The sequence below is a fragment of the Eleginops maclovinus genome, chromosome 22, assembly GCF_036324505.1.
Source record: "Eleginops maclovinus isolate JMC-PN-2008 ecotype Puerto Natales chromosome 22, JC_Emac_rtc_rv5, whole genome shotgun sequence".
Classification (NCBI taxonomy): domain Eukaryota; kingdom Metazoa; phylum Chordata; class Actinopteri; order Perciformes; family Eleginopidae; genus Eleginops; species Eleginops maclovinus.
The window spans coordinates 20,224,769-20,240,212 of NC_086370.1; the positions used below are offsets into that span (position 1 = coordinate 20,224,769).

Consider the following 15,444-nt stretch of genomic DNA (forward strand, 5'->3'; position numbering starts at 1 on the left):
CACACACACTCGTACACACATACCAGAGTGTTATCAATATACAGGCATGCTTGTGGCACTGAAAGCAGGGGCACGGCCTTGAGACATTCACTCAACATGCAACAAGCAATCCTAAACAAACAAGAGATTTGGATGGAGTGGGTGGGGGTGAGAGCGAGAGTGAGAAAGAAAAAGGCTGATTGACTAGGTATACGTCTGAAAGAGGAGGTTAGAGCCGCTCAGTGACTATCTAAGAGCAGAGCGATACGAGAGGGAGAAAAGGAGGTAAGTGAAGAAAAGAAGAGCGGGCAGGCCCATAGAGCAGCCTTAACAGGCCAGCACTGGCTAAAAGGCATGTGAAAGGGCTCCAGTCAAAACACTGCGCTGCCCTCTTGAACTTTGTATTCTGCTGTGGACTGTGCCTGGTGTCAGAGACGCAGAAAAAGAAACATGCCAGTCAATAACTTGTCTTTCTTTAGACAGTCGAGAGGACTAAAACATACGGCTTTGTGAGTGACAGCTTCCATCAGCAGCACAAAACTACAGGTTTAGTATTTAGGGCAGGCCACTCTCAGAGGGGGCTGTGTAGTGCCAGGGATCCCTAAAGCTAGCTGTAAAGTCACTGCTTAAATGTTATAATGACAACTTGTTGAGGTTGTAACAGATGTCCCCTCTTCCACAGTATGGTTTATTTTACCATAAAGACACAGTTCTGCCAAGAAAGTAGAACAAATAAATGTTTATAATTTCTCAAACTGAAATGAAACACTGAAGTGATGAATAACTGGAAAAGAAAGGAGAAAGGAAGGAAAGAAGGCAGGAGGGATGAAAGTAAGTAATGAGCAGAGTCTGGGGAGGAAGTTAAGGATGATGGCAAGGAGGGAAAGTATGAGGCAACAAGGAGTTAGGGGGAGAGGGAAGGAGGGGACGACAGGGGAGAGAAAGGAGGGAGACAAGGCTGAAGAATGCAGAGAAACAACAGGGCCCTTGTTCCCGTTGAAAGAGCTGCCTCGTCACTCTGCCCTGATGGGGGGGCTGCAAGTGCCCCTTCATAAGGAGGGGTCTCAGACGACTTGGCCTGCCAACAGTAACCCAGCTTGGCAGCCTGGAACCTTCCAGACTGCTGCTTCTAGTGCCGGCTACTCAGACAGAAAGCTAACCATAGCACATAAGCTTCTCTACCGACACACAAATACTGTTGAATGCACACAAAAGGGGGGATTGAGGACTTGATGTATTGTGGTCTATGAAAATCTAAATTAAAATGAAAAAAACATGCAGGAGGTCGATTCCCTATGGCGGTATGTATAAGAAAGGAATTGGACAAATAAAGAAATAAAGTCTTACTCGTCGAGCTCCTCCTCCTCCCGCGCCGTGTCTGCGTACAGGTACTTGCTCATGTCGACAGGCCGCACTCCTTTCCTCTGCCTAGGTTTGGGGGGTTCTGGGTCTGGCTGGAGGTCCGTGTCTGGGTCGGCGTCTTCAAAGGGATTCCCCGGAGCTGTGTCTGTCTCCGGTTCGTCCGGGTCATCAAACGGATTCGAGGTATCTTGGTCGTAGAAGGAGTTATCGTCAACCCGCTGCCTTAAGACCGGCTGGGCAGGGGGCTCTGTTCAGGCAGAGGAGAGAGGAGTGACTGCATGAACAACACACTATGCAAGAGTTTAAAATACATTACTATATAGCAGAGCCATTGTTTTAACAACATAGTTCTCCTGCTCCTGAGGAAATGTGTGTTCAGTTTGACAATTCAAAATGTCTCTTTGTGTGCCGAGATCAACAGAAACAGAATATCAGACACACTGTAAAACATACCATCCTCCAAACCAAATGAAATCTTAAGATTCAAAAGCGGTTCAATAAGATTAGGATGTCCTAAAAGAAATGTCTATGAATATATTTATCAAAACATGGAAGCTAAACCCTAGACTGATACAACAATAAGGTTCAGATTAAACAAGCAAACAAGCCTCACAGTGGGAGCTCTTTGTGTGGGGGAGCAAGCCACTCAAAAACAAATAATCCATACTAATACACCTGGCTACTCAGGTGGTCAGACAAAAATATTGGTTTAGCTGTCTGCCTGAAAGCACTGGAGCCTCCCCGCTATAGTTACACATGAATACACACATTCAAGGTATGTGCACAACCAAGACCTTTGAGAAGCATCCCCTGTCTGTCTACTGACACCCCTAAAATAAACACTTTTCTTGTGCTAGCATTCATAATATTACAGCCTAAAACCAGCTAAAATTATTAACATCCAGCAAAGTTAAAGGAGATTGTTTTTGTCACATGCATACCTTCTTCGTCAGGATCACCAAATGGGTTAAGGTGGTTCGGATGAAGGTCGTCATCAGGATCCTCGAAGGGATTTGAGCACATGTCGGCAGGCACTTCCTGATCCTCGTCGTCCAGGAAGTTCAACTTGTTGATGAGCTCTGTTGCCACAAAAGTCAGACAAGAAGTCATGAACACGAACTACAGAGTCATGGATAACAGCTGCAGCACAATACATCCACCAAAATGAAATGGATACAAACATTCACAAACCAAAATTAACCAAAATCTGCACTTTGGAGTGAACCATGAGCATTAAAATAAAGTCTTGTGAAAGTATTCCTGCAGCCTGAGCTCCTCTGTGCTCCTCCACCACCTCAGCCCTCTTAATGCATACAGCCGTGGCATTCTGGGAAAATGTGTGCAGTATGGAGGGTTACTGTGGGAGACAGTGAAGGCAGTACAGAGTTGCTATGGAGATCCCAGCTGGAAAGGCGGAGAGTTGTCCACTTTATCTTCATCATCGTCATCGCACGCTGCCAGGGTGCGGGTCAGTTTGAAAAGAGTGTAAATGTGTGTGAGGTAGATGCCAAGAAATGCTGCTGTGAGAATCTGTACAAAGAGAACAAGTGCGGTGTGTGTCGCTTGGTCTATATGTAGGGTGGCTATGTGAAATGGTGTGAACTGATAACGGCTCCGGCACATTTCCTCGCCTCTTACTGACAACCTCCAGGGCCCATGTTAGGCCATGGAGTAGTCAGTGTGCATTTACTGTTGAAGGGATGTCTGGACAATATGTGGATATCAAATCAATATAAGCACGAGACTGCATATAATCCAAGTACTGATATTATAATAATGTGCAGGTGTTGTTTCTTAACAACCCTAACCCTTCTTATTTGTGTTTAAAGTCAAAGCACAAGTGGAAAACCTTCATATCAAACAAGAGGATCCTAATCTACGTTTCGAGTGAGTCCTGTAAGAAGCGTTAAGATTTAATTATGAGCAATGATCAGTTATTTTACTTAATAGTTAACCCTGAGCTATTGAGTAGCCAGTGATACCGTGTAATTTAGTCTTATAAGAAGGAAAACCTTTACTTTTACCGTCCACAGTCGATAGAAGGAGACCCGTAATGTAATGCTGATCTTAAGCAATGTATTATATCGTCGTTCTGAAGCCTCCCAACAGCCAACCAGAATGTAGAAGTAATGTTTTACTGATGATATGATCAGGCTGATTAGATTTCCTGTTGATGTAATCATTTCGTGTAAGCCTTAACTAGGATTTAATCAGTTGCTCATATTAGAAAACCTTCGCTCTGTTCAGGACTGTGTTTCTTACTACAAGCTGTTTGCTGAGAAGAAATTTACAGAAGGATGGCATGTTACATGTGGCCCAAATGTCCAGTAACACGTGTGAAAGAGAGTATGAAAGCGTGCTTAGACATGACCCCTGGCTGTCTTTTATAGCATTGCACAAGAATATATCACCAGTGCGTTTTTACTGTGTTTTTTTCTAATGTTAAGGTAATGGATCCACGATAAGAAAACCACAGATTCAACACAAAGTTCAACTGAAAACAAATGCACTTAATTCCAAATTGAAAAGCAAAGCAAAACATTATTTTCTTCTTTAAAAGATCAGAAAGAACCTTTAGTTTGGATCACATGTACCTCTTATGGTTCACTACCAATTGCAGTAAAACAAAAGGGAAGGTCAACAAAAACAAGAACAGGAACCAAACGGATAAACACCAACTGATGTGTTCACAACACCTTTACTGCACATCACCACATGAACCAAGATCAATGGTACCACCACATCACGATCACAATACCAGTGTCAAGGAGGATCAGGGGATGGGACGTTTGAGTCAAAGAGAGAGAAATAAAGAGAAGAAAGCTGGAAAAGACAGGATTCCGAAAAGAATGATATGTAAAGAGATTGTGGGAATGAATGTTAGAGTAGAGGTACACGGGATGAGAGGGGTGAAAGAAGGGTGAAAAAAGACCTTGGGAGGAAGCGGCAGGCTTAGCGGTTGCTTTGCGTGCTCGCATAAGGACACCACCATCATCACCATCATCATCATCCGCATGTAAGCAGCTGAGGGCATTCAACTGGTTTACTATCTCTGTAAAGGACAGGGCCATACAGGAAGGGAGGAAGGAAGAATAGCAGTCAAAAAGGCAAAATAACACATCCCATAGAGAAATATCCACACCAGCTCACACACAAACCGTTTTTAATAGCAGACATAAATGTATAAACAGAGTTGAGGAAAATAGTGTTATTCTATTTTTCAACTAACTTTCCAACTACTTGTGCTTCATTACTATATTCTTTAGGAAAAAGTCAACTCAAAAGGATATTGCCTGTTAAAAATAAACATAATTCAAAAAAGAATTGAGCTTTAATATATCTCTTCCAAAAACAGGAAACCGTTTCAATTTCCTTCTACTCTTCGTGATAATTACAGACTAAGGTTTGAATGAAATTGTACATTATAAATAGGTTACATTTTGAAATATTATAGCACATTGTGTTTTGTTTGTATATGTAACTCTATCTTGAAACATTAAAACTGACCCTATAAAAGCATTTTAAAGTCAAACTTAATTTAATAAAAGTAAACCTTCGTAGGAAACTGAAAATGTAACTCAGTCATTTAAAAATCAATACCAAAACAAGAAGATAACTTCAATCTTAGAATTGCCAGAGCATGTAACCTTCCTAAAAGCTGTGCTAGATCATTTGATAATATAATGGGTAAAGGCTGGAGAAAATAATCTTGACTTTCACATTGTATGTTTTTAAATCAAGCTTTCATATCTGAAGTTTAAAGCCGGTTGACTTGGTAAGTAGCACATCGAACACTCACACACATATGCATATTCACAATCAATATCCCCACAAATTGTATATATTCATGAAGATGAAAAATACAACGATTCTAACTGTAATATGTTCTATTTATACTTTTCAAATGCTGAGTAAAAGATAAAAGAACATATGTTTGGCAGGGTTTGCATGGGTTAGCTTGTGTTGCTGGTTTGATGGGTAGGTAGCATCGAGGAGGAATGTGACGGTGGGGAGTTTTGGCAGCTCGGCCGGGCCTTTGATTCAGAGATGCTCGCTAGTGAAGCATAGCTGTAGGCGCTCAATGCATATACATATAAATGAGACAAAGAGCAGGGAAGGGGACGCAAGGAGAGAAAGCATGAAGCTTAACATTAAGAAAAGTTGGATTAAGCAAAGCGGGAGGCACCCATACATCAGACCTTAGTATGAATCTCAACATGTATGTATGGAAGCCACCAGCCATCAGCAGACTAGTCCAAAAAACAAGGAGAAAGCCAGGAACAAAGAACAAAAGGAAGAGCTAGGGAGTAAAGCATAAGCAATAGGAGGTAACCTAAATACAGACACTGGAAATTAAACGCATGAATATATAATCCTACGTATGCAAGCCTGCACACTTAAAGAAACAGAAACGTATAAAAAACTAAAGAAGCAAAGCTGATGCCCCACTGAAGCCTTGGTGATGGTTGTTCAGGTCTGATGGAGGATGGTTGATCCACCAAGTAAAGAGTTTAAGAAGATGGCAATATTTTGACACCGACATTTTGAACATTTGATGGTTTCGAGTGTGAAAATCTAGTGTGAAAGGAATACAAATAGTGTGGAGTCAGTTACCTGAGATCTTGGCAGCCTTCTCCTCCTGGTTCACCCTATTCTCCTCATCCTCCTCGTTCTCCTCCTCAAAGTCGTCCAGGTTACCGATGTCTGCCTGCTTCATGCTCATCAGGCTGGCCAGGCTCTGCATGTCCTCATCACTGCACCATAGAAACAGACAGTTGCTCGTGTTTATAGGGAGAAATGTTTATAACAGATACAAATGTGAATACAAAAGTATAAAACTATACATTTTAATGGTGGGTACGAATGATTACCATAGCTTCATATTTAGAAACGACTACACGGGATAAAAACACATTATTATCACAGCTCTCACCCTTCTCTTTCTGTCTTCACTTCATCTATAAACCTTATTGTCATAGTAACCACGAGACTTTAACTTCACTCCTACATTTGAAGCTCATCTCATCCTGACAGTCAAACCTATCTTCTCTCCTTATTCCCTTCCACCCATTGTCTCTTATCCCCCCCTCCCCTCCCTTTATTCACAGACGCATCCTCTTCTACAGTACTCCCTGTATTTAATGTAGTCCTGTGTACTCCCCCTCAGTCCCTCGAACCGCGGCTCCATCATCATCAGCGCGCTGCTCTCTGTTCTTTGTGTTTGGAGTCTCCCCGGCCCAGAGGCTCATTTGAACTGGTGTGATTGAGTTTGTTTGTGTGTGGTCCACATCATTCCCCGAAGGGTTAACAAGGGTTACGCGCCATCGACCCGCCGCCCGCGCCACAACAAAGGCCTTGATGCTTTGCTCCTGCTCAGTGTGTGTGTGTGTGTGTGTGATTGTGTCTTTAAATAAAAGTCCCTCCTATCAAATCAGAATGAATAACAAACGGCAAACAACGTGATGGAGAGTGTGTGTCCTCGAATGGAAGTTGGTGATATCAAAGATGTGAATGAGAAGCTGAAAGTGAGTGTGTGTGTAAATTAAACTTTGTGCAATCAAAGAATGTACGACTGATGTGTGTCCATTCTGTGTGAATACATTAAGTGTGCGCATATTCTTATACGTTTTAATTTATGGGTACGCATTCAGTACAACTATACCAGACAGATTGGTTTAGTGATTCCTTATAAAGCAGTCTCAAATACTTCTAAATGATTTGCAATAAACACTTCAACGAAAAGCCTAGAGGACAAGTTTTCTCCCGTCAGAAAAGCGAAGAATTATGACTATGATATGACTTACGTGGCCTTTCCCTCACGGAGGAAGATGCAGGAGAGGGAGAACTGCAGCGTGGCCGACACCACCTTCTTCGACAGCGGCTTGAACTTGAGCTTGACATCGGTCTGCGTGGGCATCGGACTGGCGTACTGTTTCATGTTTATACTGCTGGTAGCCAAGGCCTTCCTCCGCCCTGATGGAGACTCCTGTTAGAGGGACAGAAAGATGGAGCACAAACAGGTGAATAAAGGCCCATCTTGGTCAATTTACTCTGTATAGCACTTACACTGCAGGGATCAAATGGAAAACAAAAAGTTAAGGTAGCAGGGAAACAGTTTTAAATCCTCCTTTGTGGAAGGGTATTTATTTCACTAGCATAAGGTACATTCATTTTTACCAAAGACTGATGGTGACAATATCCAGATAAACACTGTTTGGTCACCAGAACCAGCTAACATCTGTGCCATCCTGCATTCCTCATTGTGAATTCAGTTGTGAAATCCTCCTGATATTTGCTATCAAAAGGTCCGTGCTGAAGACATTTCTGCTGCACTCCTTTTCAGAGATGTGCTCTGGGCCAGGGGCTAGCAGTCAAATTGGAATTTGGGAATATGCCACAGACCAGGTGATAAGAGTTATAGAGTCAGTGGCGGTGTGTGTGCGTATGTGTGTGTATGTTTGTGCACTTGCAAGCTGCTCACCAGAGGATAGTGTGTGAAATATGAGAACTGCCGGAAAGCCTTGTCACTGACGGCTAGATATGGAAACTAAACAGTTGGGGATGTTCCTCCCCCTCCTCTTCTAACAAATACTGATGGGTTTAGTTTTCTGCGGGTGTGACACCACGCTGGCAGTGAATAGCAGACTGCTTCACCTCCTCGCTGTGTTGATACCACTCTCATAGTGCATTGTGCCTCCTATTTTTCTACAAACTGTGTTTCAGTGATGGGAAAGTAAACTGCCGAGATATCCCGGCCTTAAGAAACCATGTTTGTTTGGTACGAATCGTCTTGGTAAATGAAACTATTATGTTCAAAATAGTCAAAATAACCTCAATTAGCATGCATCCCTACTACCCACATACAAACACACACCCTCCTGTTATAATACCACAGAGCTGCGTACAGAGCCCCAAGTATTCATCCTCTCGTGCGCACAATGCCGAATAAAGCAGAGCAGCTAGCTTTCTCTCTCAACACCGGTACATATACATACACACATACACTCCGGCGTGTATGGTAGATAAAGTGATAGAAGCTCTTTATAGTGCCCCTTTCCTGATGTCTTCACACACAAACACACACCATCTCAGAGGTTTTGGCTCGGTGGAGAAAACTCAATCTCAGCCTTATCGCTGAGGACCGCAGGGTATTCATTCATACACACATCAAACACACACACACACCCACACAGAGTAGGTATCAGGATGGAGTAGTAAATGTATTGGTTATGTGAGAAACGATATTATAAGGGGCAAGATAAACTAGGGGACTAGAATTCTATAGGCCAGCCAACACATACCTACACTGCATGTGAATGTTAACTGTGACCTAAATCCTCACTTTTTATAATCATTTAAACATATCAGCTGTGTTTGCTAAATTAAAACTCTGAATACATTTAACTTCTTGTGGTGGTAAAATATTCAAGATGCGAACACATGTGGAGAAAATTTTAACAACAGATTTGTGTTCAACGAATCCATGTTGATAAGGTCCAATTGCCTCAGGCAAGTCAATGTCCTGAAAACTGAGTAAATGTAGCAGCTCACCTGCCTGGACATGTAAGTGGTAATAAGCAGATATGTTTTTCTGAGCCCCCTGAGGAATGAGCAACCACGTTTCCTTTTCGGCAATTAAAAGTTGTACATGTACATAAAACTGATGTATAGGTCGTTCAGAAGTATCTATTCTATGCTGGCTTTCATCTTTTATTTATTGAGAGTTGCAGGCTGAACAGTTCACCCAGTTACCATGTGGGGTCTAAAGCATTTTTGTCAATGAAAGGTCGACAGAATCCCAGACCAGCCGAAGAAACACTGTGCTCAAAAGCTGCTTTCCTAATGCATTTAGAAGAGACCTTAAACTTAAAATTGTTCTGGCAGAAATGATGAGAATCTGAGTCTGTAACCTCCACCCCTATGTTACCATCTTGCCTTTCCATCCTCCAATCTCTCTCCATCATTCCCCCCTCGCTCCATACTCAGACCAATAATTTAATAAAGAAACTACAGAAGGAACGAAGCGAAGGAGTAGCGAGGCCACTTGACATTTCGTGCTGACATTTGAGCCTTGTCGCTTTAGATGGGAAACATAATGACATATCATCGGCCCACCAGCATCCCCAGCTCGTCCAAAGAACAGCCCATCAGGAGCAGAGGAAGATGGGAAAAGAACTCTCTGCAGATTACACCCTGGCAATTATACTCAGCTAATAGTGCATGTAGATACGTTATGAATGAATTTGCTAAATGCACCAAACACTTAAGAAGAGGGGATTTAGTAAAAAGGAGAATGGGGAGAAGAAGGGGGAGAGGGATCTTGAAAATAGGAAATACTTAAGGATATGCAAATACCCCGGCGCAAGAATGGAATAACCGTTTCAACAGATTTGAGTAGGGACAGCAAACAATGGGAATCGGCTCCATTTCCCCGGATGCTGCTTGTCAATCAATGTGTGTGCAGCGTGTGTGTGTGTGTGTGTGTGTGTGTGTGTGTGTGTGTGTGTGTGTGTGTGTGTGTGTGTGTGTGTGTGTGTGTGTGTGTGTGTGTGTGTGTGTTGGGGAGAAAGTGAGGGGGGGTAGCTAGGATTATGGTGACTGGGAGGTTGTGACAATGTGTAAAATGAAAGGAAAGGACAATGCAGACGTTTAATTTATTATAGAGAGGAATATCAATGTGCTCTCTCTTTCTGATCCCAGAGAACGACTAAATACCTGTGTGTGTGTGTGGGGGGGGGGGGGTCACAGCAGAAGCAAAGAGGATAGAATAAAAAAGGGAGGGGTGATATGGCTGTATGCTGCCCCCTAGCTGCATCCCAGTGCAACTGCAGAGCATCATTTGATTCACTTACATCTTTGTACCACACTCATACACACACACTCAACACATCAGGCCAGATGTGAGAAGACCCATGCAACCCGCTATAATAATAACAGCATCCAGCCTGAAACCTGCCAGCAGTGACTCTTGACCGCCTTATAAACTTGATAAACGATGATGATCGACTTTATTTGGAGACGGTTGTGTTGGGGTTAGGATACCAGTCGTGCCCCTCTCCCCTGGTGCCAGCTGGCCCCGGATCGATCCACAGATGCTCCCCTGATGGGGGGGCAGGGGTCAGGACAGGAGGGGTGCCCAGGGGTCCTGCTGAAACCCTCTGCCCCAAAATGCCAATGGGACGGGCTGGAGGAAGGAGGGGGGGAATCCTTTTGTCACCGAGAGATGGATTAATTAGGCTGAGTGCGGAAATAAGCTGGCTTCTTTCTATAGACCTGTTCTGACACTCTGACACTCTGACACTCTGACACACACACACACACACACACACACACACACACACACACACACACACACACACACACACACACACACACACACACACACACACACACACACACACACACACACACACACACACACACACACACACACACACACACACACACACACACACACACACACACACACACACACACACACACACACACACAGCCTGTGTTAGAACATGATGAACAAATCATCTAATGGCTTTGTAACACAGGTCACCAGTCAATTGGTTTCTCATTTGCATGCTCAATGCTTCACATTGATCTACTAGCACTTTTTCACACGTAAACATTAATTTCTTGGACTGACCAAGTTCCCAAATCTCTAGTCTCATTGGAGGGGTGTGTTCAAAAGGTCTTTGCACAACTGATTTGTCCATATCTAAAGTGAGTGTGTGGCCATGTTTACTATATTGTGGAGGAAGATAAAAGATAAAGACGTGTCTCTGGCATCACAACGGCGATGATAAGTGGTGAATCACTGGTTCCATGTGAAGCAGATGACTATCGGACTTAAGCCTGCTGCCACAAAACAAAAAACAATCCGAAACTGGCTGAAAGGGACAAACAGAGGTCAGTTTCTAGAGACTACGTTGGGACCTCAAGGTGGAAAAGTTACATACTTGATGCCATGAGGTAAAAGTTATTTGCATTGAGCAGAAATATTGTAGATGAATTAAAAATCCGGCCACATTTTGCTGTTTTACTTTCCTTTAACGTCTTCTTCCTCTTTAGTTCTAAAACTTGTTTATAGTAACAGAATATATCCTTAAAAGCGGACAGTATAGACACAGGGGCTTGGAATGCGTGCACACAGGCCTTTGTCATTTGTACTCACACTTATCAGGAAAAAAATAAACTCAATTTACCCTATAGAAGAACCCTGAGGTAGCACCGATTAGCCCTCTGCCCCGACACCCAAAATCAGCTGGCTGTGGTTGAATTCAGCAGTCAGCAGATTGGAGGTGGATGGGGGACAGTGCTATTCCTCTTGCCTCAAGGTCAGAGTTATTGAAAATGGAGACATCCAATGTGCTCACATCTCTCTTTGAAATCCGCACACAATGGAGTGATTCCTCTGTGTCAATTTGGCCTCCCCTGATAACTGATAAGGCGGGCCTTTTTACATACCACCTATGAATACCGCACTATAGGCGTTATACACACACACACACACACACATTCAGATTAACACCAATTTATTCATCTGCTACTATTATATGTGGGGATTTATTTTTCTCCCCGAGCAGTGTGTATTTTAAAGGCAACAATGAACATAAAAGGCGTGCAGTACTATCACTGCAGTTATGTGAATTACAATGACAATGGTTTTAATAATGGAATGAACTGTGCAAATGGGTTTTATGCGTATTGTCACAGACACACACACATGCACAGTCTCTCTCACACACACACCGAAACACAAATAGAAAAAATGATCACAGGATTTCTCTGTATTAGAAACACATTGTGGATCAGATTTAACTTAATTTCCCCAAAATGGAAACATCTTTCGCTGACCACCGCCTGATCCCCGGGGGGGGGGGACAACAACAAAAAACGACAAGGTTGACAAACAGTTGAGGTAAAGTGAGAGAAGTAAGAGAGAAGATTGGTCACAACAAGAGCAGGATTAGGCTTGTTTTAAAAGGGACAGGACGGCAGATTACAGCACAGTGTGTGCCGCAGTTTTGGCTGAATATGGTTTAAAATGACACTGAGCTCCAGACAGGGAGTCTTTTCTGTATTAGGAAACTGGATACGGGACAGAACAGTGTGTGACTACTGCCAGGTACGAGCACTGAACAGGCCTACGAATCAGGATACAAGAGAAGCAGACTCAGTGTTGTTGACACAGCCTAAAAACATGACTCATTCTCCTTCAGAAAGAAGCATGGCATAAAATACAAGCATAGCTCAAAGAGGAGCCGTTTGGTGGCTGAGCCTGACCTCTCACCTAATTGTGGAGAGGGCTCCACAAACACATGTATTTAAGTTTTTCTGTGAATCAGGAGTTGTACACTTTAATTCAAATCTATGTTGCTGCATTTCACAATGCAAAAGCAACTGTCTTTAGAAGTTAGAGACTGATTGTGGTGTTGTTTCGATGTACTTTGTTGTTGAATTAACAAAAGCATCTCATTTAAATGTGTTTATGGCAGAGCTATGGACTTTTAAATCATCAACCTTTGGTAGATCTAATCCTTTCTTACCACCAGGTGTGTAAACATCAAGGTTATGAACTTCTTTTTATTGGGCTTTTAAAACACAAACATGTGAAATGATCATTTATGGTTTTAGTTATCGGTATTAGCTTATAAAAAACATATTGCGTATTGCTGTTTCTTTTGCCTTATAAGATCCTCGTAAATAAATGATTTGCTACATGCACTCACTAATCAACCAGGAGAACAAATGGACAATGCCCGTCTCAGCTGATATGTTTAGTGGCATCACAGTTTCTCTTTCCACAGCACTCAAAATTATTGAGTTGTTAGTGTGTGTTAGAGAAAAGAGGGAGGTGGTTAGAGGCTGAGAGGGACGGGAAAATAAAGAGAGAGCAAGGAATGCCTTTAATGCAGAGTTGCTCTGATGGCAGCAGATGAAAGGAGGAGAGTCACAAACCAATCGGCCCTTAAAAGGTCTAATCCTAACTGGGAGAGGGACTACCCTCCTGCTAGCTGGCAGGCCAAACACACAACACAAAGAACAGAAATATTGCAGAGGTTCAACAATTAATGAAACTTCCAGATATAAAAGCTATCATCTCTAAAGAGCCAACACGCTGAACGACGGTCACCCTCAAATAAAGATCCCCCTTCTCCCTAATACTCCCTCAGCCACTTGACTTAAATGTTTATTTATGTCATTACTCTTTGTGCTCCATTTAAAAACACCCACACATTTACATTAAACCCATTTAACAACGTCCAAAAGAGCAACTGGGAAAAGGATTAGAGGAAAAGCAAGACATATTTAATGAATATATTAACAGGGAAGCCTTAAGAGCAGCATGGACAGGAAGGAAGCATCTTTAGGCTGAGATCTACAAGGAGAAACTGTGTAAACACCGGGATAGCAACTAATAATTATATTGGTATTATGGCTCATTGGTTTTATTTTAGAATAACTCTTTAGTTGAAAACAAAGTCAGAAAATAGTGAGAGGCACCTCATCATCTTATATAGACTAAAGTGATGTTTTAATGTCCTATAAGACAAAAAAACTGTAAATCCTCCGTACTGAGAGGCTGGATATGTTTGGTGTATTTGTTTGATAAATGGAAAAAACAGGCTAATTAATAATTGACTTATCTGCAATTCATTTCAACAGCAGAAAAAGTTCAGCTAAAATCTGCCTTAGTTTTTCTAATTAGTCATAAAAGTGCTGGATGGACACCAAGCCTGCATTTCATAACCTCTCTTTCTCCCTTCATTTCTGTCCCTCCCTCCCTGCCTCACCCCTCTCCCTCTCCTTATCAGTGTGTCCAGGGTGCCCTCCTCTCGTCGACTCTCTGGGTTTTTCTTTTGGGTGGCCCCTCAGTGCCCCCACACACACTCAGACCCAGAGCATGCACTTCAGACAGGGGGCTAATGGGAAAATAAATTACCAGCAGGCAAAAGCCCTGGCTCTGCACTTCTGCTGGAGAGACGGACACGGGGGGGGGGCGGGGGGGTTGGGTGGTCAAGAAATGGAAAGAGAGAAGGGTAGAGGAGACGGAAATGAAAGACAGAGGTGGGAATCCAGGAGACTAATGGAGAGGAAAGAAGAGAGTGAGGGAAAGATGGAGAAAATGAGGAAGAGGGGGTGATGGAGAAAAAAGACGAGGCAAAGAGGGGGAGGGAGAGGGGGAGAGAGAGATAGGTCGACGGGATTATAGCAGGAGTTCATCCCTGGTCTATGAAGTGCCTGCTCATCACTTTTCCCACGATTTCGCCATCTCCAGCCATCAGAGAGGCCTAACATGGCCAATAACACACACACCCACACCCACACCCACACCCACACACACACACACACACACACACACACACACACACACACACACACACACTATTGTATCTGCGGTTAATTACTCCTCCTGCATGAAGCAGCAGTTCAGATATCAGGACGGCACAGTTGCGGACACCAGGGTAGATTTGTGTGCATGTCCGGCAAAACCAGTGTCCTTGTGTGTAGATGTACAGTTGGACGGACGTGAGGGCATAAAATATATTGGAGTGGTTGTGTGTGTTTTGTGTGTTTGTGTGTGTGTGTGTGTGTGTGTGTGTGTGTGTGTGTGTGTGTGTGTGTGTGTGTGTGTGTGTGTGTGTGTGTGTGTGTGTGTGTGTGTGAGCTTTCATCTTATTTAAGTAATTGCAAAAAACCACACTCATTTTTTGGGATAATTTATGTAATGCTGACGAAATCTCAGACATTTTTTTGCTGTGAACACAAAACATAACCTCTGGCATGTGCAAACTAATGACAACATTAAACATTAGTAATAAGTGATAAGTAGTGATTAATATAGTGTAAGAAAGTGCTTTACTTTACAGGAGTACTCTCTTCCATTTATGCTCCCTTTCCCCCCGCAATTCTGATAAAGCATCGGTTGCCCAGGCAAAGGTGTACAAGGCAAGGTTAGGTAAGGTAAAGTTGCAAAAAAATTCTGAACAATGTATTGTGTTACTCATCCCGTTTTGTTGTTAGCGTCACTACTAGATAACAGGATGCTAAGAAGCTCACGGTTTTGGTTGATAAACTCCCCAAAAGATCTCAGATCCTCTTTACTGC

At 42.8% G+C, this 15,444-nt stretch overlaps 1 protein-coding gene across 1 annotated transcript in view; it reads right to left on the reverse strand.

Moving 5' to 3' along the window:
• ehbp1 (EH domain binding protein 1) overlaps nt 1–15,444 on the reverse strand; it is a 124,746-nt gene that overhangs the window by 82,823 nt on the left and 26,479 nt on the right. The window contains 5 exon segments of the mRNA XM_063875343.1: nt 1,327–1,588; nt 2,283–2,420; nt 4,274–4,393; nt 5,956–6,095; nt 7,146–7,327. Of these exon segments, the coding sequence (XP_063731413.1) occupies nt 1,327–1,588; nt 2,283–2,420; nt 4,274–4,393; nt 5,956–6,095; nt 7,146–7,327 (842 nt within the window).